We start from the raw sequence: 23355 nt of genomic DNA, 5'->3' as shown, positions 1-23355 counted from the left end.
GGAGGAGACGTGAGTAGGGAAGAGGCATGCAGGTTCATTTCTGCGGTGCTGCTCACACTCTGCACTTGGCATTGCACGTGGAGTTGTCCAGTCCAGCCAGTGCGGGGAGGACAAAGACACTGAGACCTCAGCTGCAGCCACCAGGCTCAGGAGAGCACTGAGACAACCTCATACCTCACACAAAAGGAGTTTAAAGCTTGGTTTAATTTCCCCCTTGTTATAAGGCCAGATCTCGCCAGATCATGGAGGGTGACCAGCACAACGTTAAAAGCACCATCTCAAGAGCCAAGTGCAGGTCTGAAGACCAACTGAGCACTTCTGAGCTGGGCATCCTTGGGCCAGGTACTTAGCTGTGCCTGGGTTACCCCATCTCTGAGATGGGGATGAAAGAGTCCCCACCCCATCAGGCTGGAGAGGGGATAAAAGGAGTGTTGTTTTTTTTTTTTTTTAAAGCACTTAGAATGGTGCCCCATATAAAGGGGTACAGAAAAGGGATTGATAAATAAAGGGGATAATTTTAAGTGGAGTGAATCAATGGGATATTTGATGCATGGTGAAATAAGACAAGGCGCCCTTGGTCATTGAAAAGACAATTTGTTACACACAGGTCCTAGGAAGTTGACCGCCCCACTGTAGTCGGAGAGGGACACAAGAGGACCCACAGAGGCCAGTCAGGATGCAGAGGGAGAGTGGGGACTGTGGAGAAGGCTTTGGTAGTGGTTCTACCAGAAAGAAAAGGTGAGGCAGGGCAAGCAGGCGTAGGGCTGCCTAGTTGGGATTACTTTATGGGACTTTGGTTTATAGGAGCTGTCACCGTTGTCTGGTACCTGGTTCTGGGTCATTAGGGCAGGTGACACTGGCCTGGAGTTGGAGAACCATATGTAGGAGGTGGTGTGGACGCGGGTTCTGGATTGGTTGCACCTGCAGGAGGTAGTTCCTCCAGGATGGTCGAGGCCTCACAGGTCAACACTTCAGATACAGGAAATAAAAATGGTCGTTACAGGGTTATAGGGAAGGATCTCAGCATATAACTGTGCCATTTTATGGACAGAAAAACCGAGACTCAGAATGAAATGTACTCTCCAAAGTTTACCTGGTGAGTCATGTACTGGTCTATCTCTGGGTCTTAATTCCAGAGTCAGTGCCTGGAACAGCAATAGTCAAAGCCCCCATACCTGGGATTTCAGCTTCACTCTGGCTGGCCCTGGGTTACCCCATCGGAGGCCTGGAACCAAGTGTAAGGCAGATTAACAAAGAATCCAAAGTTCAGAGGAACCATTTGATTACTGCTGGTGGCCTCTAGTGATATCATCCTATTTCCATCTTTAGGAAGTTCATATAAGCCACTTGCAAATCCTGTTTGCCCATCTGTTCAGTGGGCATATGGACACTCACCTGGTGAAGCTTTTTTGAGAAATAATGTAAAGCAGCTGGAATGCACATCGGGTACACAGAAAGCGCCCAGTATGTGCACATTCCACATGACCTAAGAGGTGCCTGCTAATTATTGTCACCTTGTATGCCTCCCACCCCGTCTGCCCATATTCCCACCCTGGGCAATCTGGCTTCTACCCACTTCATCTGGGTTGAAGGTCATCACTGAACTGCTACAGGACACACCCAGAGATTTCCAATTTCTGCTCAGACTTTGCCCTCTTTCACCTCCTTGAAGCACTCGCCCAGCCCCCTCCCCCTCTCCTCCCTGGGCTCCCAAGGCTCTGCCCTCCCCCACCCCCCACTCTGGAGGGTGCTCCCAATCTCAGCTGAAGCTGCCTCTGAGCTCCCTTCTCAGCTCCTGCTCTCCTCTCACCCCGGCCTCTGCAGTGAGGCCACATGCACCCTTGGTATGCACCCTCACCCTCAGGAGGACGATTCTCTGCCCCTCACCAACTCCCTTCCGGTCTGGAGGTGCCCTGGGCCTGTGGCCTCTTGCCAGGAACATCTCCCTGACCTCCTCAGGGACCCTGCCTAACACAGAGCCAGGTTCACACGCCTGCTCTTTGGTCTTCTTCCCCTTCCACTGCCCCATCATCTGGTAGCTCCCAGGTCCTCCTTCAATATTCATATACATCCCCATATTTCTTTATAAAAGTTTTTTCTAAGTCTAAAAAAGGGGTCTATCTTCAGTGCAGAAATGTGAGCATGCACCAAGAAGAACGAAAGCTGTACTGCCTGAATCTCAATGCATGAGCTTCCCTGGAGGAAGGCTTGGGGCATTGACAATAATTAACCACAGGCCAAAGGAAGCCAGCTTGAGGTTGCCCTTAATCACACAAAGCATGGGCCTGGTTACGTATCCACGAGTTTCCAGTGGTTTGGGTTATTCCTCTTGATATTCGTTATTTTAGTTTAGTTTAGTCTATGCCTGGTGACCTTAGGGTCTTATGACCACGTGGGACAAATAAGGCTGGACACCCAAGAGACTTTCAGGAAGCAGGTTTATCGGCTGCAGCGTCCAGGGGGGCTACCACTTAAAACATTCTCCTCTGAAAGAATCTGGAAATTCTTTGAACTTCGTACCTAGTGGGAGGAGGGATTTGAAGGTTCACATGACAAGTGCTCTCTGTTTCATTTTTTTAGACTAGTCAGACCTCAATGCCCTTTGCAGAAGTTTTTGCTCCTGTACTGTGTAAAAAGCTTTCTGACAAGAAGAGGAACTTACATGTTATAAATATGGTGGGGGGTTTTGCTTCATGGTAAGGGTCTTGTGGGTCGAGGTCTCTGGTCAGTTTCAATGACTTTTAGTTAGGTTGGACACTTTCCTCATCTCTATTTTACATAAAAGGAATCTGAGGTCCAGAGGGTTTAGGTCACTTATTCAGTGTCACATGCCTAGAATGTGGCCAACCCCCCTGGAACCCAGGTCTGGCCTTTCCCCTCTAATGTCCTCATTTGCTCATTTGCTTCCCATGTCCAGCAGGACACCCGTCCTCGCCCCCCGTGGTGGACACGGTGCACGGCAAAGTCCTGGGGCAGTACGTCAGCCTGGAAGGATCTGCGCAGCCCGTGGCGGTCTTCCTGGGCGTCCCCTTTGCCAAGCCCCCTCTTGGGCCCCTGAGGTTTGCTCCTCCGCAGCCGGCAGAGCCCTGGAGCTCTGTGAAGAACGCCACCTCCTACCCTCCTATGTAAGTGGTGGCCTGTCCCAGGGGGTTTGTCCCTCGGTGCTGCAGGAAGGGGTGGAGGCTGTCCTGGGCTTGGCTCTGCTTTCTTCTAGAATCTTCTGGAATCTTCTAGAACACGGCAGAGCCCTGAGGCCTTCTGGACCTCTCAGGGGTGTCTAGAGCCCTTTGTTCAGCACCAGTTCTTGGGTACCTATTGTGTGTCAGGCATGTTGTGGGTTCCTGGAATCCATTAGTGAACAAAGCAAAGATCTCTGCCTTCCTGGGGCTTCCATCAGAGATGAGAGACATCATGGACTACATGAAAGGTGATCAATGAATTATGTGATCTATTAGAATGCGGTTAGTGCCCTGGGGGAACATTAGTTGAGCCGGTGATGGAGGTAAGGAGTAGGTGTCTTATTTCTTCTATGTGTGTGTGTGTGTGTGTGTGTTCACGTGCACCTTGGTGTGGTTCAGGAGTGTGATAGAGAAATGAGGGGCGCCCTGGAAGGTTGACTTGACCTTATCTCAACTCCCAGGTGTGTCTAGATACCTAGTCCCGGGCACAGCAAAGGTGGTGCCCAGTCCCCTGGGGACCTGGGCACAGAAGCCAAGTCTCCAGTCAGCCTCCTGGCCACCCCCAGAGCACTTCCCACACCGACCTATGTCATTTCATGATCCATCTCCTCCTCGGCGAGGTACCTCTGATGTCCGGGATCCCACTTCTGGCTGCGTTCTCTCCTTTCTTTAAGAAACGGCGTTCACTGTTTTTACCTCCTGATAAGCAGAAAAGTTAGGGAATGCTGAGAAGCAAAGCTAAGAGAGGAACTAAAATCACATGCAGCTCTGCTGCCCAGGGGGCACTGCCACTAACACTGGAAGTCACATTTCCAGACTTTGACCTGCTGCCCTCCGCTCCCTTGGGAATGGATCATGCAGACAGAGTTTAGGGGAGCACCTTGCTCATTGATCCCCGTGTCATCTTTATCCTATTTCATATCCCACTCCGAGACTTAATTGTCACATGAAATGAGTTATTAAAAAGTAACTGATGGCCATGCATGGCTCGGGAGGCTGAGGCAGGAGGGCTGCAAGTTCAAAGCCAGCCTCAGTGAATTAGCAAGACCTTGTCTCAAAATAAAAAATTTTAAAAAGAGCTGAGGATGCAGCTCAGTGATGAAGTACCCTGGGTTCAATGCCTAGTACAAAAAAAAAAAGTCATTTATGGACTTTCTCTCTTATTTGGGCTCATTAAGATAGTTTTTATATTCTCGGCATCATAAATGACTATGGTTAACAGGCTATGGCTGGATCGTTACACACATTCATGGTTCCTGGAGATGAATGATCTAAGAAAAATTCCCCAGAATGGAAATTTGGAAGTGAGCTTTGCTGGGTCCACTTCTGTTAGTGGACATCTGTGTCCTCCCGCCACCTGATATTCTCAAGGATCTCTTCTGCATTCCAGGGTCTTCTGGTCTTTTGAGATTGGGAAATATTGTTCATAATATACTTGGAAATCTGAGCACTGTATAGCATGGATGTTCCTGGTTATGTGACCTTTGAAAAGTCTCTACCCTCTTTGTGACTTGGTTTTTTTGACCTGCAAAATGGAGATAATCATAGAACTCATGCCCTGGGGAAAACCTCAGGCTTGAAGGAGTCAGTACAGGAGAATTTAAATCAGTGCCTGGCAACTAGGATAACCCAGCCACTCTGTATTGGGTTTTGGAGACCTCTGACCAGGGTAGCCAATGGGACAGCTAGCTGATAGATCTTAGGGCTGCAGGACCCTTAGGAAAGACTCCCCTCACTGAGACCAGCGAGATCAAAGCCCGGAGCAGGAAGGAATTCCCCCAAGGTCACATCAGTGGCAGGGCCAGGATGCAGTTCCTCTGGGGTGGTCTCATGTTGATGACACCCCACCTGCTGCGGGCTGGGCATCTGTCATTGAGGGTCGGGTGGGAGGAAGTCTCCCACAGACGAGACATACCTACCAGGTGTCAGGTGTGCTGCAGCCACGACACAAGGCCCCGCAGAGAACGGGGCCCAGTCCTGGAACTGTCATCTCTTGTCAGCGGAGGGGCAGCCTCCCTTCCTTGGCCCAGGGCATCCCTCAGTATCCAGGAAGGGAAGACATTCCAAGTCCTTGTCACTCTACAGGACGGGGCCTCCCAGCAGGGCCCTCAGAGAGCCTCCCCTGACGCTGGCGTCTCCAGTCTCACGATGAAAGCTCCATTGACAGCCTTGTCACACCCAGTGCCAGGTCTGGCCCCCGGTGACACTGAGCTTCCATCAGGTGGCCCCTCAGAGCTCCCCCTTCCCTTCCCAGGTGCTCCCAAGACGTCCAGAGGGGGCGGGTCCTCTCAGAGCTCTTCACCAACAGGAAGGAGGACATTCCCCTCCAGTTCTCTGAAGACTGCCTCTACCTGAACGTCTACACTCCCGCACACCTGACCAGGAGAAGCAGCCTGCCGGTGAGCGCGGCCCCGCTTGTCAAACCTTGAGCTCCAGCGTCAGGGAGCAGCCGTGCAGAGGAAGGGGCAGAAGGCTGCTGGAGCAGGGGCACTAAGACCAGGACTAAGACCAGGATGGCTCGGGGCCCAGGGTCCCTTTTGCCACAGGAAATATGTGTTTCTCTTCTCTCAGTTTCCACTAGTGTGACCTCATGCATCTGGGGGAGATGGCTGTACATCAGGAATGCACATCTTAATATTTTTCAAGTTCTTTCGCCACAAAAGAGGGACAAAAAAGGTTACTCTTAGTTGCTAAATGAAGGCTTTGATTCTCAGAGAAGCCAAGACATCATTTCAAATAAAGAAGAGCTGAAAAAAAAAATTAGAGAAAATTCGCGCTGCCTTTATAGGGAGAGAAACCGAGATGGGGAAAGGGACAGGACGTGAGCTGAGGTCTTCTCATCTGTCACCCAACGTCCCTGAGCACAGACCAGGAAGTGGAGCACCTGGGTGGCTTTTCTTCAGCACACCACCTGTGACCCCTTCCACGGTCCCCTGGAAGCCCCATGTCCTCTCCCTTTCCTGGCCTTTAGCCAAATATCTGGGATGTTCCTGGAGCCATCTCCCTGCCTGACGGCCCTGGGCGCAGGCTGAGGCCCACAGCATTTCCCCATCAAAGGGAAGGGCCCAGGTGGGGTGGGCTGCCAGGCGCAGGGAGAAGAGCACCTGAGGGGAAAAGAGGCCACACCTGGGGTGGCAGAGGGAGCATGTCAGCCCCCCGCCAGGAACACCTGGAAGGCCACCCAGGGGTTGGGAAGGGGTGTGAGCTTGGGCTGCAAGCTGGTCCAGTCCCACCGCCCTGTGCTTTGTACGAATGATGACGTGAGGACAGAAGTTCCCTCCTTCATCTGCTCATCCTGCTGTGGTGTGCTCAGGGACCCATCTGCCCAGCTGACCTCTGGCCTTAGGGGGAGCAGGGGCACGGCGCCTTGCCCAGCAGCCCCTGCCCTCCAGGTCTTGCCATCTGGTGGCACACACGTCCTGGCCTCTCCAGCCTGTCTGTGCTGACCTGTCCTTGAACTCACCTTCACTCAGGTGACCCCGACTCAGTCCCTCCCTGGGGGCAGCAGGGACCAGAGGTGCAGGAGAAACAGGGCTCTGGGAGCCTGGAGGCAGGAGACCCCCAGCTGTGGACACAGGGTCTAGATCTCCAGGGTCTGGTTTGGATCCTGGGTCTGCCTTGGCCTGGCTGAGAGTCTTGGGCACGTCCTCCACCTCCCTCAGCCTCTGCTTCCTCTCGTGGGAAGAATCCCGCATGAGTGTCTAATGATGGCGGTCGGGCTTCATCTGGGGCTGGCTGAGTGCGCAGAGCGAGCCTCCTGGAACACAGGTCAGAGCTGCAGCAGGACCTTCCTCCTGCCCTAAGGGCTGGCTCACTGTGCTGTGCAGTGGGCTGCAGGGAGTCGGGCAGCTCTGCACATGGGCCCTGTTACCAGACAGCCTGGGTCCAATCTTACTTCTGCCACTGATTAAATTAATTGCAAGTCCTTGGGTTCGTGGATGTTCTGTTTTCCTGTGAAAAGACTACGTTGCTTTTAATGCTTAAAAGAGTTCTCAGTACATAGTTTCTGTTGTGAGTTCCTGGTTTTTAATTGCGATATTATTACAAATTATTTTATCCACTCCCATTTCTTCCCTATATGTGAGCTTTTCCAAATAAGAGACGTGAATTTTGAATTGTGATATCCACTCTTATGCTCAATTGTCCTCCTAGTCCCTGGCATGCAGCGGGCTTCCAGATGATGTTAGTTGAATGATGGAAGACTTCCTGGAGGAGGGGGTCATGAGCTAGGCTTAGGAGGGCAGGTAGCCTCTGGACATGCAGAGCAGGCTGAGGAGGCTGTTAGGTAGTGGCATCAAAGGGCCACATGTGACTCCTGAGATAGTCAATTCCTGCCCAGGGAAATCTCTTCGTGAGAATTAGCATTGAAGTACAAGAGCTGCCCCTCACTTATCTCCAGCTGGTTGAATGTTCCAGGAGTGAGGACGGTAGGGATGTTGGAAAGAACACAGTGTCCTTGGCCTTTGCTGTTCCCGTGATGGTGTTCTCGGTTTAAAGGCCCTAGGAGGATGTGGCCCGTGGATGTGGGGAGAAAGGCAGGTGCGCTGAGTGGCGCCCAGCTGGGAGAATGGAGAAGGGATGCTGTCTTTTGCAACCCTACTGAGCACTGGGGGGATCTGCTAATGGCCACCTTGACTCACAGCCAAGATATCCGCAATGAAACCAGACATCCTTCTCTATCCTGCTGTCTGTAATTAGTGTGGCTGCGTCTGTTTTCTCCAGGTGATGGTGTGGATCCACGGAGGTGGCCTAGTGCTGGGCGGGGCATCCACCTATGATGGACTGGCCCTCGCTGCCCATGAGAACGTGGTGGTGGTGACCATCCAGTACCGCCTGGGCATCTGGGGGTTCTTCAGGTAAGGCGCTGGACTCTCCTCTCTGCACATGAGCCCCTACATTGGCCTGTTTCCAATGGATATAACCACGTGCCCAAGGCGGGATAAATAGAAAGAAAAAGTCATAAATCAAATTATAAAGAAATCTATTTTGCTCAGTCCCAGATGGGGTGGCTCCATCAGTTGGGCCTCTGGCAAGTGTCCTTTAGCTGAAGTACAATCTTCTCTTTGCTTATGTCCAGCGGGTTGGATGGCCCAGGTGTGCGGGTGATGTCAGTGCTGGGGCGAGCTCAATATCTAGCCTTTGCTAGAACTAACCAGCATTCCATGAGCTCTACATTAACCCCTTAAGGGCTGAACCCCAATGACCTCATTGCCTTCTGCTAGACCTGACATCTTACAGGTTCTGTCCCCTCTTAATATCGCCACGTCATGGACCCACACCACAGCACATGAGCCCTTGGGAGACAAACTACATTTAAACCATTGCAGTCACCAAAGCAAAGACACTTGAAGGGTAGCTTTGCTTGATACAGCAATCATGGTTGGTAGATATTTTCTTTCAGGACTCAGAATACCTTATTATAAGTTCTCCTGGCTTTTAGAGTCTGTTCTTTTTTGGCTTGCCTCTAAATGTAAACTGACATTTTTCTCTGGAAGCATGTAATATTCTTTGTTCTCTGTGTTTTTATTCTAGTGTGTCACAGGGAGAGGTTTTTTATCTTGTTTATTTCTGGTTTTGAATACTTCCTATATTTATATATCTATTCCTTTCCCAAAGTTTGGAAATTTTTCTGATAGTATTTCACTGAAAAGTTTATCCAGCTGAGTACGGTCACACACACCTGTAATCCCAGTGTTTGGGAGGCTGAGACAGGAGGATCAAAAGTTCAAAGCCAGCTTCAGTAATTTATTGAGGCCCTAAGCAACGTAATGAGATCCTGTCTCAAAATAAAACATAAAAATATATTTAAAAAAAATGCTGGGGATGTTGCTCAGCGGTTAAGCACCCCTAGGTTCAATCCCTGTTAACAACAACAACAAATTATCCATACCCTTTCCTTGTATCTCAGAGCCCTCTTCCATCCCAGGGATTCCTGTGTTGGTCTTTGAGTGTCGTCACACGTTTCTTGAATATTCTAAGCATAGTCTGTTTTTATGTGATTTATTGAGTCTTTCATTCCCAAGACTTCTGATTGTTTTTTTTTCTCAGAATCTTTCTTTTCATTGAAATGATCTTTCACCTCCTGTAATCTCTCAGTTAGTCCTTCCTTAGATCTTCTTTCAGTTTGTTGCTCATTTTAACTGTCAACTTCTTTGATTCTTTGTCCGGGATTTCAGCCGCTTTGATATTTGCGGATTCAGTTGTTGGGGCATGATCGCCATTTGAAGGTGTTGTGTTCCCTTGTTTTCTGTACTTTTTATATTGAGATTTTCCTATCTGGTGGAAGGCGTTTCTCCCACTGTTGTGGGAGTACTCTTTAGTAGGCTTCTTTCATTTTACTATGTGTCCCAAGCCAGGAGAATATCTCCTTGTAAAAGACCCACTCAGTGTATCACAGTGTTTGATGAGTTGCTTACAGCATTTTGAGGGGGAACGAGAGTCACTTGTAACTGAAAATATACGTACTGGCTTTCAGAGTGTTGAGTATTCTAATTATGGATCTTCCAGCACCCATAGGACAACAGGGTGACAGATGATGCAGCAGAGTAACCCAGACCTTCAGAGATGGGGGGCCGGGGGTTAGAGAGGGATTGCAAGAATGGCGGGCTCCAGAGGCAAAGGTCTCCTCCTGCCTCTTCTTTTACCCTCTTTTATTCTTCCTCAAATCACTTTCATTGACTGACATTCTCTTCCCATCTCTTTGCTTGTGATCTGTGGAGTGACCCGAGTGCAGCCAGATTTTGCCTGTTTTGTTCCCAGGTATGCTCTAGCTCCTAGACCAGTGTTGGACACAGAGTAGCTGCTAAGGAGTCCTTTCTGGAAGAATGAACACAGACCCCACATGGAACAGTGCTGCAGGAATGAGTGGCAGGAGAGATTCCTGTGTCAAGGATGCAGAGTCTAACTTTATTCTGGAAGGTTCAGTGAGGGCCCCCAGCCCATCGCTGGACCTGAGAACCCTACCGTGACACCTTTGTCTCCACCCCACTCTGTTCTCTTGCAGCACCGGGGATGAGCACTGCCCGGGGAACTGGGGTCACCTGGACCAGGTGGCTGCTCTGCGCTGGGTCCAGGACAACATTGCCAACTTTGGAGGGGACCCGGGCTCTGTGACCATCTTTGGAGAGTCAGCAGGAGGACAAAGTGTGTCTATTCTTGTAAGTGCTCTTGGCACCTGCCCCACCCCTGGGCTTGAGGAGGCTGATGTTGGAACCTCTTGGAGACCAGCCAATTGGGCCACAGGCACATTTTCCTGGGAGACCGGGATCACTGAGCAGTATTAGATGGTGAAGAGTCAAGGCATAAACTCTCCATGGCCTCCAGGGCTCAACTTCATGTTCTGGGGTCATAGCTTCTCCAGGTGCCTGTAACAATGGCTTTCTTCCTACTCTTATGATATTCCCTTTTTCCTACCTTATCATTTTAACTTTGAAGTTACCCCGCTTTCTTGGTCAGGATGGGAGAGTACAAGTGACAATGAGAACAGGCAAGGACGTGATTTGGATAAGAGGTTATTGTTTGGCTCCAAGGCAGATCACTGCTTTGAGGGAATGTGATCATCAAGGGCAAGCAGGGGTCTCCCTGAGGTGATCGTGCCTAGAGAGAAGGACACTTTCCCTGGGACCACGGGACAAGTTGGGCTGGGGAGGTGGATGGAGAGCAGGGAGGGAAAGTGGAATGGGGGACAGATGGCACATGAGACGTGAATCACAGACACATCCTGGGACATTAGATGTCTTACTGGGGTGAGGAACAGGGCTGGGAGATGCTGAGGGAAGTTCTAGAAGGTGCTGGAGACCCTAATAATCCCGACGATGACCTCAGAGGTGAGCAGAGGGTCGGCCCAATTGCTGTATTCTTGAAGCATGTGTCAGTTTCATCGTTGACTACTCAGAGGAAAATGCTCATATTTTTAAAGTAAAGAATAAAAAGAAAGGGCTGGGGCTGTAGCTCAGTGGTAGAGCACTCGCCTCGCACGTGTGAGGCACTGGGTTCGATCGTCAGCACCACATAAAAATAAATAAAGATATTGTGACCAACTACAACTAAAAAAATATTTTTAAAAAAGAATAAATGGAAAAAATATGCAAAAGTCTAAAGAAGAAGAAGTCTTTATAGTGCCCCAGCCCAGAGACAGTGACTGTGAATAGTGGACATGAACTTCTCTAGTCTTTTTTCCACAATTTTATCTATCTATTAATCATCCACTCCACACCACCCCCTTCTCTGTCATCTATGTATGTGTTGGGTAAATTTTTACAAAAAAAAAAAACATCTTTCTATTAGATTGTAGTATAACATTAGAGTTATATTAAATGTTAAACCTCCTTACGTAACACTATCTTTAATAATTGTCCAGTATTCCAAGGTAAAAATGAAAAAGATATTAATCAAATCTCATATCAGAACCTAAGTTGTTTCAAAGATTTACTATTACAAGCAACATGAACTTTTTTAGAAATTTTTGTGGCCCTCTATTATCACATTTCTTATACTAGATTCTGATTAATGGATATTCCAAAATATAATTTGTGACGTCGATGGGGGAGAATGTGTAGCCGGGACAGGCCAGGACAGGGAAGGAGGTCTCCTGTCCACTGACCCCAAACTCTTCACGTGAATGGCCAGAGCAGAGGAGCAGGTTGAGAGGACCTGAAAGCAGGAGGGGCTGACCCCTCCCCACGAGCACAGACTCTCCTCCTCCCCACGTCCCTGCAGGTGCTGTCTCCCCTGGCCAAGAACCTCTTCCACAGGGCCATCTCAGAGAGTGGAGTCGTCCTCACTGCTGCTTTGGTCAAGAAGAACATCAAGCCCGTGGCTAAGGTGGGTCTTGCCCTGAACAACTCCCGAAGTCTTTCCTCTGCTCTGAAGTCTTTGGGGCACTTTCTTCTTGTGGGACTCCGGTGAGGTGCTCCAGGATCACTGGAGGAGGAGGGCTGGGCAGAAAGGTCTCCTTGGGGCTCCCACTTAACCCATGTTCCATGCTTTCTGAAGTGTGCGGCGTGCATGATCTTATCCAGTTCTCCTTCCCTCTGCACAGGTTCTAGTGCGGGGGAGACATGGTGCACCTCTCAGTACCTCACTGATTCTTCCTCTAAGAAGTGTAATCATTATCCTCATCACGAGGGGCAACCAAGGCACACGAGTGGCTTGCTGGAGACCAAATAGCGAGTGAGAGGAGGAAAAGGATTTGGAAGCTCTTAACCCTGACTCCAAAGAGCCTCTCTTGAATTCAGCTTTGAGGACACCGTGCCCTGATCACTTATTATTTACTTATGATGCTGGGGAGGAACCCTGCATCATTTTAATGGAGACAAGCTAGTTCATGCCACAATTCCAGCTAGTAACAGAGGCCACACACCCTGTGCAATCCAGAACCCGCACCTGGCGGTCTAGCGTGACTTCTGCTGTCCCCCTACTGCCCTCTGAAGTTGGCCACGAGATGCAACACTTCTTCCCATATTAATAGAGAGAAGGGACATTTCTCTTAAACTGTGCTAATTGCCTGTGATCTGTGCAGCAAATTGCTATCGCTGCTGGGTGTAAAGCCACCACGTCGGCAGTCATGGTCCACTGCATGCGCCAGAAGACGGAGGAGGAGCTCTTGGAGATGACAGTAAAAATGGTAGGTGCCTCATTTTAGTAGCCCCATCCTATGCGCTTGATCCTGGGTTTCATGGATTCGGCCCTCCTGAGTCAAACTATCTATCCCCTGTAACTTCCATCCTGAATGATTTGGGGGCTGGGATATTAAGTGCAAAGTTTTCAGGAAAGTGTCACAATTTTATCTTGGTTGTTTTAGAAGATCTCTAAGTTATGATGTTAATAGCCACATTCTCTAGATTTTTCTGAGACTGTGACTCAAGTAAAATTTTAAGATAGGCATTTACGTACCTTCTCATTCATCTTCCATCTATTCATCCATCCAATTCATTCACATCCTTTTATCAGTCTAGCTGTCAATCCATCTATAATTTTTCATTCTTCTATTTTCAATCTGTCCATCATTCACGAGTCATTCACCCATCATATATCTATACTTTGTCACCCAGTCCTCCAAAATCAATGATCCATTCATTACTATTAGTAATCATCTGTTTATTCACATATTCATGCAGTTTTATCCATAGCAACTAGTAATGGCCAACTCCACCTATCTGTCCATCCATCCATTCATCCACCCATCTATCCATCCATGTGTCTATCCATTCTAAGAATATGGAACGGTGGTGTCATGGCAGAAAATCCAGACATAAATTGAACAAAGTATCTTCTCACGAAGGGCTCTCCAAGGAGAAACAGCCACATACATGTATGGTGAGTTAATTGTGGTAGGAGAACAGAGAAGGGACACATTCATTATGGTCATCAGGATGCTTTTCAGGGAGGGTGACATTAGATAGTTGATGGATGGTCATGGCAGTCTCTCATCATAGGGAAGTTTAGCCAGAAAAACAACAAAAGCAGCCTGCGTCCGGGACCTATGGGGAAGTGAGGAAAGCTTAATGTGGGCTCAGGTGACTGCTGCCCTCTCTCTCTAGACCTTGAACACCAGAAGCCATTTGGAGACCACGGGGCAGGCCACCCGCACTGTGTTCTGTGTATGATTCCGTGGGTTGAGTCCAGTGTGGCCTTGGGTCCTGGTCCATCATGATCAAATAAGGTGATCAAGGTGTTCCAAGAATAAAGACACCGCTGTCTTATAATACCCAGAAAGAGACAATAATACTCCAGTCATTCTCTGTGTGGCACAAGAGGACCCCATTTATGAGACCAAAGTACCCAAGATTCCAGGACTTCCCATTGAGATTTTTTGAGTTCCTATGGCAGTATTTTCCACGATTATGGACTGTCCTTGGTGCATACACATGTGCATAGTCACACACACACACACACACACACACACACACACACACACACACACTTCGTGATGGAGGGATTCCTAGGGGTCCTTTCCTACGTAAGCTCAGACCTGCGACCCAACGTACCCAGCAGTCATTGTAACCTTGGTGAACACGTGGCAAGGCAAAGTGTGGGGGTGGAATGTGTTTTGGTGAGTTTGGGTGTTTTTCTAATGGGAAATGTGAAAATCCATCTCAAGGTTCTTTGAACAGTAAAAACACTGTATTGTCACAGAATCCCCAGGTAAGTGAAAAGTTCATGGGCAGATGGCGTAGGGTGTGGCTGGGGCCAGGGACCCTGAAGAGGTTATCGAATCAACCTGGGTCTACCCCTCAGCTTCCACTCTAGTGGCTTCTTCCTGAAGAGTTGTCCCCTGGGGAGGACAAAGACAACCACATCTAGACTTGCATGCTCTCTGCTCACAGGCCATCTGTTCCAATCATTTGCCAGAGGTGGGTGGCATTATCAATGCAGTGATAGACTTGGGGTCTGTTCTGTTGGACTGACACTGGCTTTCACCCATCCTTGCAATAGTAGCTGTATGCAGGGACACGGAACATTCTAGGTCACACATGGTTTCCTGAACCCATGAGGTGGGAGCAGGGAAGGGGAGGAGAGAGGAGGAAGTGCTTTTCTCTCCTCGTCCATCCCACCTCCTGCTCCATCTCCTGGGAGTTGCCATAGCCCATCACCTAGGCACCATGGTGCCCCTTTCCCCAGAGGAAATGTGGGGGTGGTTACCAAAGGGACTAAGTGGGAGAGGAGGCCACCACTGACAGCAGGGTCCTCCCCAGGGCTCCAGGGCCCTGACTCTGGGGCCCAGGTCTGTCCTGCCCAGGCCGCTGCCTGCCCCTCCCCCGTCCTACAACTCGACCTCTGCCCCTGCCCAGGGGAGCCCTGTTCCTCTGGGCCCAGCCAAGGAGGCACCGGTGGGAGAGCCTGATAGCTACGGGGACCAGTCAAAGGATCCGTTTCTAAACCAAGAAGGCTTACCACCCACATCCCTGTCTTTATCTTCACAGAAACGCCCTGGTCTTATTTTACACGGAGATCCTGGAGAGGTAAGGACTTTCCGGTTCTTGATTACAGGTTTTGAGTCTTAAGGTCTTTAAGCTCCATTCACGATGAATGGAAGAATTCTCCTTTGTGGAGCCACAGTCCCTCCTTGTGTGTGTATTGCTGAGGCCCAGAGAGGGGAGGTCACTTTCAGGGTGACACAGGCAGGTGGACCCGAGGCAGGACTGAAACCCACTCCCCTGACTCCCCGTCCAGTGCTCCCAGTCAGCTCGTCTGTGTCCCCTGGGCCAAGCTTCCCCCTTCTTGTTTACATCTCCTGCTTAAAACCTGTCCTTGCTTACAAGGCCGATCCCCTTGTCTCCACTGAGTCAGCTCCTTTACGCGTCCAGGTGGCCCACTATGTGCCCAGTGTCGTACGGGAAGCACGCTCCACCTCACAACCGTGTCTTGTCCTTGCTGGGGGTCACCCCTCCAAGCCCAGGGCTCTGGGGCCTTCCTGGGACTAGCCCTGCTCCCCTCTGCCCCGGGCTCATACCATGGCCCCTGTCACAGCCTTCACTCTGAAGGCCACTGCCAAGGCCAGCGCCTGCTCGAGGTCCCTGCGAGTGTCTTCTCTCCCGTGAGCTGCTCCTCTTCCTGGCTTCCCAGGTCTTGGAACTGCAGGACCTTCCTGCCTTCTGGATTCTGCTCTGTGCCGTCAGCCTTTCGGAGTAGGACTTGGCCCTGGGTTTGATATTTTTCCCTCTCAGATACGGAATCCAGGCTCAGCTTAGGCCCCTCCAGGGATGAGCTCAGTATATCCTCAAGGCTGATGATTTCTCTATATGAGCACAAGCTTAAACCAGGTGACAGCTGGACAGACAGACAGACAGACAGACGCAGTAGACCCTCGCTAATCACAGATTCTGTATTCGTGAGTGAATTTACTAGCTGACACGTGTTTGTCACCCTTAAATCAATGCTGGTGACACACTCATGGTCACGTGCCCCAGATGCACAAGTCGGAGTCTCATGAAGCCCACATTCTCCTCTGAGGTCCCGTGAACAAATGCTCTTCTTGCTCCATCTCATATGCTACCAAGGGTCCTTGGTGCGGTGGCTTGGATGCCACCTTTTCACTTTCTTGCCCTCTGCTGATGGATTCCCTGTCGAAAGCTCTTCTGGAATACAGTCAGGAGTGCTGCCTGGTATTCCTAAGTACAAAGATGTGCCTTGTGGAGGACATAAGTCTCCGTGAGCTTCTTTCTGGCTTGAGTTATGCTGGTCTTGGCTGTGAGTTCAGAGGAAGAGGGGGGTCTGCCTCTGTGTGGCAGAGTCCCCTCTGCAAAACCGTGGAAAGATGGAGAAAGAGCTGAACGTGTGCCTTCGTGAGATGATGAAGTTCTGAAATCCCTAGTGCATTGTTGTGCGGCTGAAGCCAAAGACATTTCCAATGTTGTTACCCAGGGTTGGGGCAATAATGGGCCCTCCCCGGCTGGCGCTTCATGATGAATAAACAGCACACATAACAAGTTCTCTATAAGAAATGCTTGTTACGTAACCTGCCTTTAGACAGGATCTCACACAGGAAACAAGAACTACGAAAACATTCCATTAGAGGCTCAGAGGGCCTAACTGCAATTCCCCCATAGGCAGGGCTCAGTTTTCACTCATTCTGCATTTGCTGCAGCTTCACAGGTAAATAAATATACATGCATATACAGGGTGTATGCTACAAATTCAAATATATAATGCACATGATACACATTTTCGTTTAGTTGAAGATCAGCTGCCATCATCGTATCTCCGCTACCTCCCCAAACTTCTTTCCTCGGAGTCTCGCAGACTTAGACCTCCTTGTTAGGACCCTGAGATTCCGGGAGCACTGTCCAAGCCACAGGGGTCTGTGTGCTGGCCAAGCCCTCCGACAGGCAGAGAGGGAGCCCTGGGTGTCCCCCGGGGCGGGGTGATGACACAGTGTGCCACTGTCTTCCCCAGGACCAACCTTCCCTGCTCACTGTGGTTGACGGAGTGTTGCTGCCCAAGACACCCGAAGAGATGTTGGCTGAAAAGAACTTCAACACTGTCCCCTACATGGTGGGAATCAACAAGCAAGAGTTTGGCTGGATCATTCCGATGGTGAGGGCGTGCAGGCCTCTGAGACAAAGGCACCCACACACAGGCTCACCCGCGTCCCTCCCTCTGGACTCCCGTTTCTCCATCTCCAGCTCCTCTGGGTCGCACTGGGACCAGCTGACATTTTCTTGGAAACCCTCTCCAGGATGACCAAGCTCTCTCCTGAGTGGCCCTGGGAACCCCTTTCCCCAAACACCCACTCATTATTTTTCCTTAAAGAATCCTGAAATGTACGGGCAGGGAGGGCCTACCTGGAGAACAATTGTGAAAGTGGGAAAACCGAGTATTTCCAGAGGGAGGAAGGAGCTGGGAAGTTCAGAGGAATTAGGTCCGACACACAGTGGCTTCCACCTTGGGCCCCACAGATCCCCACACGAGTTCTCAGGCACTTCATTGGAGAGATTCAGAAAAGTTGCTCCTGTCTTGTAAAAGGGAAGAAGGAAAAAAAAACATAAATAAAATAAAAAGGAAAGAAAATATTTTTTTCCTCTCAAAGCTGACCACTAGTTAAAGCAACAGGACAAGTTTCCTTCAGTAATACAACAGCAACAGGGAAAAGATCAAGCATGACCTGAACTCCGATCACCGACAGCTAAAGCTGGAGAGGTCTCAAGGATGGGGTGTGCCCCGGGAGGCATTGTGGTGTGAGGGGTGAATCCATGAGGTTAGACCATGGGACTTCTTGGTCCGTGATCAGCTGTGGGAGAAGCAGTCTTCATGGGAGGAAGCAGGGGTGTATTGAAGTAAGGCCACCACAGAACTTAGACCTGTATCACAGGCAGACACCACAGGGGTCCTGGGGTCATGACCCCAAACCTCTGGAAGTCATGCTGGGTCAAGTTGGGTCAAGGCCTCGGGTGCAGAGGTTGGGTGGGGTTATTTTTCATGCTGAGAGGTCTGCAGTGCTCACTTCAGAAGGATTTCAGAGGTTCTGCTAAACGGACAAACCATCCCGGTGGAGTTTGGCTTCCTTGGTTATAAGTATGTGGGGGATGTACCCTCGCTCCCTGAGCCGTGCACTTCAGCCCTACCCTGGCCTCGATTTCCTCCCTTCCTAGACGACCACGGTGTCTCTCGGCAGGACAAATATGGTTATTTAAGGCTTCCTCTTTCTGTTCCCTGAGTTTCTGTATACAACTCCTTTTGTTCCATTGATTCTTTTTTTCAAACTCATGAACGACCCGTGAACATAAGGACCCCAAAAGGACCTCTATCTGCCCTTGTGTCTCGGCCGGCTCATTGGGTTCTTCCTGTTGGTTGCTGGTGGTTTTCGGGTGTGCCATCCTGCTCTCTCTCCAACAGGTATTGCTGGGCTACCCGCTCTCTGAAGGCCAGCTGGACCAGCCGACGGCCACGTCGCTCCTGTGGAAGTCCTACCCACTTGTCGTAAGAGCCTCGGGAATTAGCTGAGAAACAAAGAAGGGCTGGGGCTCCCCCACGCCACCCACCAACTCGATAGCAGGAAACCCCCTGAGGCCCCGGTTCCAGCCCCTTTCCCCCCCTTTCCCTCCCCGCCACCCCAGGCGGGATTTGCACAGGGCCCAGGAGCGCCACAGCCAGGGAGCCTCTGCGTGGCTCTCAGGTGGGGTCTCTCTTGCTTGGTGACTTCAGAACCTCTCTGAGGAACTGACTCCAGTGGCCACTGAGAAGTATTTAGGAGGGACAGACGACCCTGTCAGAAAGAAAGAGCTGTTCCTGGACTTGATGGGAGACGTGCTTTTTGGTGTCCCATCTGTGATGGTGGCCCGTGACCACAGAGGTGAGTCCCAGAGGCTGCATCTGGGAGAGGACCTCACACCCCCCAGCTGAGGTGTCCGACGGGCCCTTCTCTCAGCACAGACAGATGTGGAAACCGCCAAGGGCCAGGGCTCCATGTCTGATTCCATGTCGCCTGGGGAGGGGCCCTGTCCTATCTGTCTCGGCCGGTAGCTGACTAAGAAAAGCGTCCAAACGCAGGTATTTAATTAGTATGGAGATGAGGACGTGACACAGGAAGAAACGGGAGCCCATCTTTATGCGCTGCCCAGCACACGTCCCCTGTGGACGGCTGGGGAACTCTGGGCAGCAAACAGCAGCCACACCTCAGGACTGCCCCTCAGAGCGGCGGGAGCTGGTTACTTCTCCAGCCTTTTGTCCCCGGTTGAAGGCTGTTCCCTGGGATGGTTTATTCTGCGGCATTTTGACCGGCTACAAACGTGGGCAAAGTAGATTTTAGTGACCAGACAAAAGCTTGAGCAAAGAGCTCTAGAGGGTGGAGGACGCCGTCCGGGTGGCCTGCCCAGACCAGGGGACATGAGTGAGGCACAGACAGCCTCTGCTCCAAGGCTCCTTCCCTGGGTCCTGGGACCAGAAGGCAAGTATTGGAAGATGGGTCTGGGGAAGTTTTTCAAGGTTAAAGCTTGCTCTAAAGTTGTCAACTAGTGCAGGTGGGTAAGAGTAGGATTCAGTATAGGAGCAGGAGGGGACAAGGACAGGGCAGCAGGAGGCACACAGACCGGGCAGGGGGCAGTTTCCGCGTCCATGCTGGTTTGTCTTTCTTGCTGTGTGCGGTGTGGGCCAGCTGGGGACCCAAGGTCTTTACAGGACCTTCCAGCAAGGACCCAAGGCGGGGTGGTTGGAGGGTGTTCTTACGCTCACAGACAGGTGAACTCACCTGGGTGGGAGGTGTTTCGTATTCCAGGTACCTTTAGAAAGCCTCTCAGGCTTTGTTACCAGTCCTCATTAATCTAGCCTCAAGCTGGGAAATCATTATTTGGCCCAGACCTCTCTCCATAACGTGCTAAAAGAGTTTTAAAATTCAGGGCTCTCTATGCATGTCGAAAACCAGCTGAGCTATTCTCCTGTTTTAGCTGTCGCTGTTGTAGTTAACCTGCCAGCAACTACAGGTAAGGAGAAAAGGCACACTGAGTAGAGAAAAATAAGGTATTCTGAGAGCTACAACACTCACTCAACTTACAACGGTGACATGAACAAACTGTATTTAGGTACGTTTATGGGGCAGGGAGTGATACAAAGTTACTTTGGCCGCTTGCTGCTGAAACGGTGACATGAACAAACTGTATTTAGGTACGTTTATGGGGCAGGGAGTGATACAAAGTTACTTTGGCCGCTTGCTGCTGAAACTAAGTTCTCTGGTTCACAAGAGTTCCTTCCTCTCTGAGTGGGTTCTGAGCTCCTATCTCAACTGGTTGGATGGCAGAGGCAAGGTTAAACCCTCAGTCCGTGAGTTCTGCCTGACTGGGAAGCAGATGTTAGTGAGTGGATTCGAGTCACAGAAGGACTCAGTCACACTCTCCCAAGGGGCACTTCTCAATGAGCCAAGGAGCAGTCTGCACAGGCTGGGAGGGGCGAGTCAGTGGATCCTCCTTGTTCTCCTGTGGCGATGCCATATATTGTCAAATGCTTTGTGGGTAAATGTCTGATGGTGGGAAGCGATGATTATCATACATCCCAAAGTAGCATAGGATATTATGCCCATTTATAGACCTAAAAATCATATTTGCTAAAATGTTGAAGAAGCTTTCTCTGAGTGCTGTTGTTTTTTTTTTTTCTCCTTATTCTGCATTTTTCAACTTTCCTACTGTATGTACCCATGGGGAGATTTCTCCACCAGCCTGATTTGGGGTCTGACCCTTCCCCTCCTAGAGTCTCCCTATGTGAACATTGTGACCCATGAAAAATGGTGAGGTCCCCAGTATGGGGGTCCCTGAGTTAGTCCTGAAAGGGCAGGGCTTGGTGGGTTGGATGAGCTATCCACAGAAAAGGTGGCCTCTTCTTGGGGCTTGGACAGCGGGGTTTGGTGCATAGAGAGCCTGGCAGGAAGCGGGGAAAGAGAGGTGGGGGCAGGCACGCTCACCTCCTGTGCCCCTTCTGTGGTGGGCATCAGTGTATCACCCTAACGACCTCACAGTCCCCTGGCCAAGCAGGAAGCAGGACATGCAGGGTATGAATCCAGGAGATTTGTGTTTTCTTGAAACCCAAGAGGCAGATGGCTCTGTCTGTGGCCGCATTTGTCTTTAAACCTCCTCATTTGCAGACAAGCAGCTTGGATTTGCTCCTCCCTTCTCTGAATGGGAGAGAACCTCAGAAATGCTCAAAATCAGAGGAATAGGAGGCACCTATCAGGTTGTAGAGGTTTTTGAAGAGAAGGAGCTCTAGTGTGATCTCAGTGAAACGTGTCTCAGTATTTATTTGATTCACTTAATTAATTCATTCTGTGCTTCAGTAAATATCTGGCTCAAATCCCAATTCCACTTTAAGCATCTCTGCAGCCCCAAGCTAGTCCCTGGGCGCTCCAGGAGCTCTGTTCCTGTCCCGGCTGACACCCAGGGGTTTCCTGCACAGCCAGAGACCTTGAGACCGTCCAGCTGCGTGTCTGGTGGTGTGACCTGTGCACACATCCGTGTCTTCTCAGATGCCGGAGCCCCCACCTACATGTATGAGTTTGAGTACGGCCCGAGCTGCTTATCAGACGTGAGACCCAGCACGGTGACGGGAGACCACGGGGATGAGCTCTTCTCGGTATTTGGAGCCCCATTTTTAAAAGGTAACAGCCTTTGCTGGCTGTTGGTTAGGGGGCCTGGGTTCCAGTCTTGCTGTCCTGGCCCTGAGCAAGTGTCCCCTGTTCTCTGTGAACTTGGTGACTCACTGTAACAGGGCTGAGCAGCGCTGGGCGGGCCTCTGCTCTCACCTGCAAGAAGGGGGATGTGTACTCGTGATGGTCCTCGAGGCACAGAGTCTCAGAGTCCTGACCTGAGAGCCAGAGGGTCACCTGCAGAGCCCTGCGTGGGGGCCACTGCTTGCCACCGAGGGATTTTCTACTAACAACAGAATACAAGAATGAGGGGAAGGTAGATTGGGTGCTAACCTTGACCTGAAGGTTACGTGCATCTGTCTACATAACTACATTCATATATTTTTATCTGTAATTTTTAATAATACTTCAGGAAAAGCTTTTGCAGTAGCTTTGATATGTGAACTCAGCAGTTGCAGATGACTTGTGACCAACCTCATGGCTGTTCGTGACATGCCAGTGGCTTTCACTTGGGTGACATCTTAGGATGGTGGCTTGTTTGATATTTTTCAGACTCTGAAAATGTGGATGCATGTAGGAGATTAAGAAAAAGTCCAAGAGTCAGCAGTCCCACCAAGTAGAGGGAACCCTGTGTGTGGCCTTAGGACCCTGAGTGGGGAGGGCCAGGGCAGGTGGGCCCAGAAGACAAAGGCAGTCGGCTTATGGATGGACAGCATGCCCAGTGCGGTCCTCGACCAGCCGTTCTCAAGCTGAAAGTGCACACCAAGGGACAGGCTCTTCGTAATATGCAGACCTGGACCAGTAGGTGTGGAGTCAGGCCAAGAGTCTGCTGTCCACAAGCTCCCAGCTGATGATGATGCTGCTGCTGGCCCACAGCCCACTTTGAGCCACAAAGTGTGTTTTCCTTCTTCCCCAACAGGGGGCGCCTCCGAAGAGGAGACCAAGCTCAGCAGGATGGTGATGAGATTCTGGGCCAACTTTGCTCGCCATGGGTGAGGCTGGTGGCAAAGAGGGAGCAGGGTGGGTGGCCATGGTGGGGCCTACCCATTGTGAAGGGGTCAAAGTGTGAGTGACAAAGCCCCTACCTGTGACTAGAGTCCTCTGAGAACACGCAGGATGCCCCAGGACAGGGAGAACTCCCGACGATGCATAGGGCTGGGCCTTGTGGGAGAGAGAAACCAGGGAATCCTGTCCGTCCCAAGACACGTGAGGCTCACAGTGGATCTGGGGAGTTTCTGTTTGATTCTGTTCCCAGGAACCCCAATGGAGCCGGGCTGCCCCTCTGGCCAGAGTACGACCAGGAGGAAGGGTACCTGCAGATTGGCGCCACCACCCAGGCAGCCGCGCGGCTGAAAGACAAGGAAGTGGCTTTCTGGACTGAGCTCAGGGCCAGGGAGGCCTCAAGGAAACGTCCCCAGAGAGAACATGGGGAGCTGTGACGGGAGGCTGAGCCAGCCCTGGGATTCTGGAGCAGAGGACAGGGGTGCGCAGGCCACCAAGGAGTCCTAACGTGGAGGCTGGGGACTGTGAAGTGGGGTGGCAGAGGCCTGGGTGGGGAAGGTTTGCACTGTGGCCTCAACTTGGAGAATAAATGATTTTTGGAGACCA

The 23355-nt window shown here is 50.7% G+C and overlaps 1 protein-coding gene and 1 long non-coding RNA gene across 6 annotated transcripts in view; one reads left to right on the top strand and one right to left on the bottom strand.

Moving 5' to 3' along the window:
• Window positions 1–4356, bottom strand: part of LOC144370864 (uncharacterized) — a 10645-nt gene extending 6289 nt beyond the window's left edge. The window contains exons 1-2 of the long non-coding RNA XR_013430897.1: window positions 3764–4356; window positions 828–969 (exon numbers count right to left, since the gene is read on the bottom strand). This is a non-coding gene — a long non-coding RNA (uncharacterized LOC144370864). The remainder of the gene's footprint in view (window positions 1–827; window positions 970–3763) is intronic.
• LOC101971868 (liver carboxylesterase 1) overlaps window positions 1–23355 on the top strand; it is a 23605-nt gene extending 250 nt beyond the window's left edge. Inside the window, exons 1-14 of one of the 5 annotated variants that reach the window (XM_040279331.2) lie at window positions 228–342; window positions 2918–3125; window positions 5434–5578; window positions 7902–8035; window positions 10183–10336; window positions 11898–12002; window positions 12700–12804; window positions 15104–15142; window positions 17076–17216; window positions 18516–18599; window positions 18825–18972; window positions 21628–21759; window positions 22667–22739; window positions 23003–23355. In XM_040279331.2, coding sequence (XP_040135265.2) covers window positions 243–342; window positions 2918–3125; window positions 5434–5578; window positions 7902–8035; window positions 10183–10336; window positions 11898–12002; window positions 12700–12804; window positions 15104–15142; window positions 17076–17216; window positions 18516–18599; window positions 18825–18972; window positions 21628–21759; window positions 22667–22739; window positions 23003–23186 — 1752 coding nt within the window. In that variant the 5' untranslated portion in view covers window positions 228–242 and the 3' untranslated portion in view covers window positions 23187–23355. Of the gene's footprint in view, window positions 1–227; window positions 343–2917; window positions 3126–5433; window positions 5579–7901; window positions 8036–10182; window positions 10337–11897; window positions 12003–12699; window positions 12805–15103; window positions 15143–17075; window positions 17217–18515; window positions 18600–18824; window positions 18973–21627; window positions 21760–22666; window positions 22740–23002 lie in introns of those variants that run through there. The other 4 variants (XM_005318189.5, XM_005318188.5, XM_021721356.3 and 1 more) reach the window with 4 other exon arrangements.

Source organism: Ictidomys tridecemlineatus, chromosome 15 (assembly GCF_052094955.1).
Source record: "Ictidomys tridecemlineatus isolate mIctTri1 chromosome 15, mIctTri1.hap1, whole genome shotgun sequence".
NCBI classification, from domain to species: domain Eukaryota; kingdom Metazoa; phylum Chordata; class Mammalia; order Rodentia; family Sciuridae; genus Ictidomys; species Ictidomys tridecemlineatus.
This window is presented reverse-complemented; position numbering and strand designations above follow the sequence as displayed.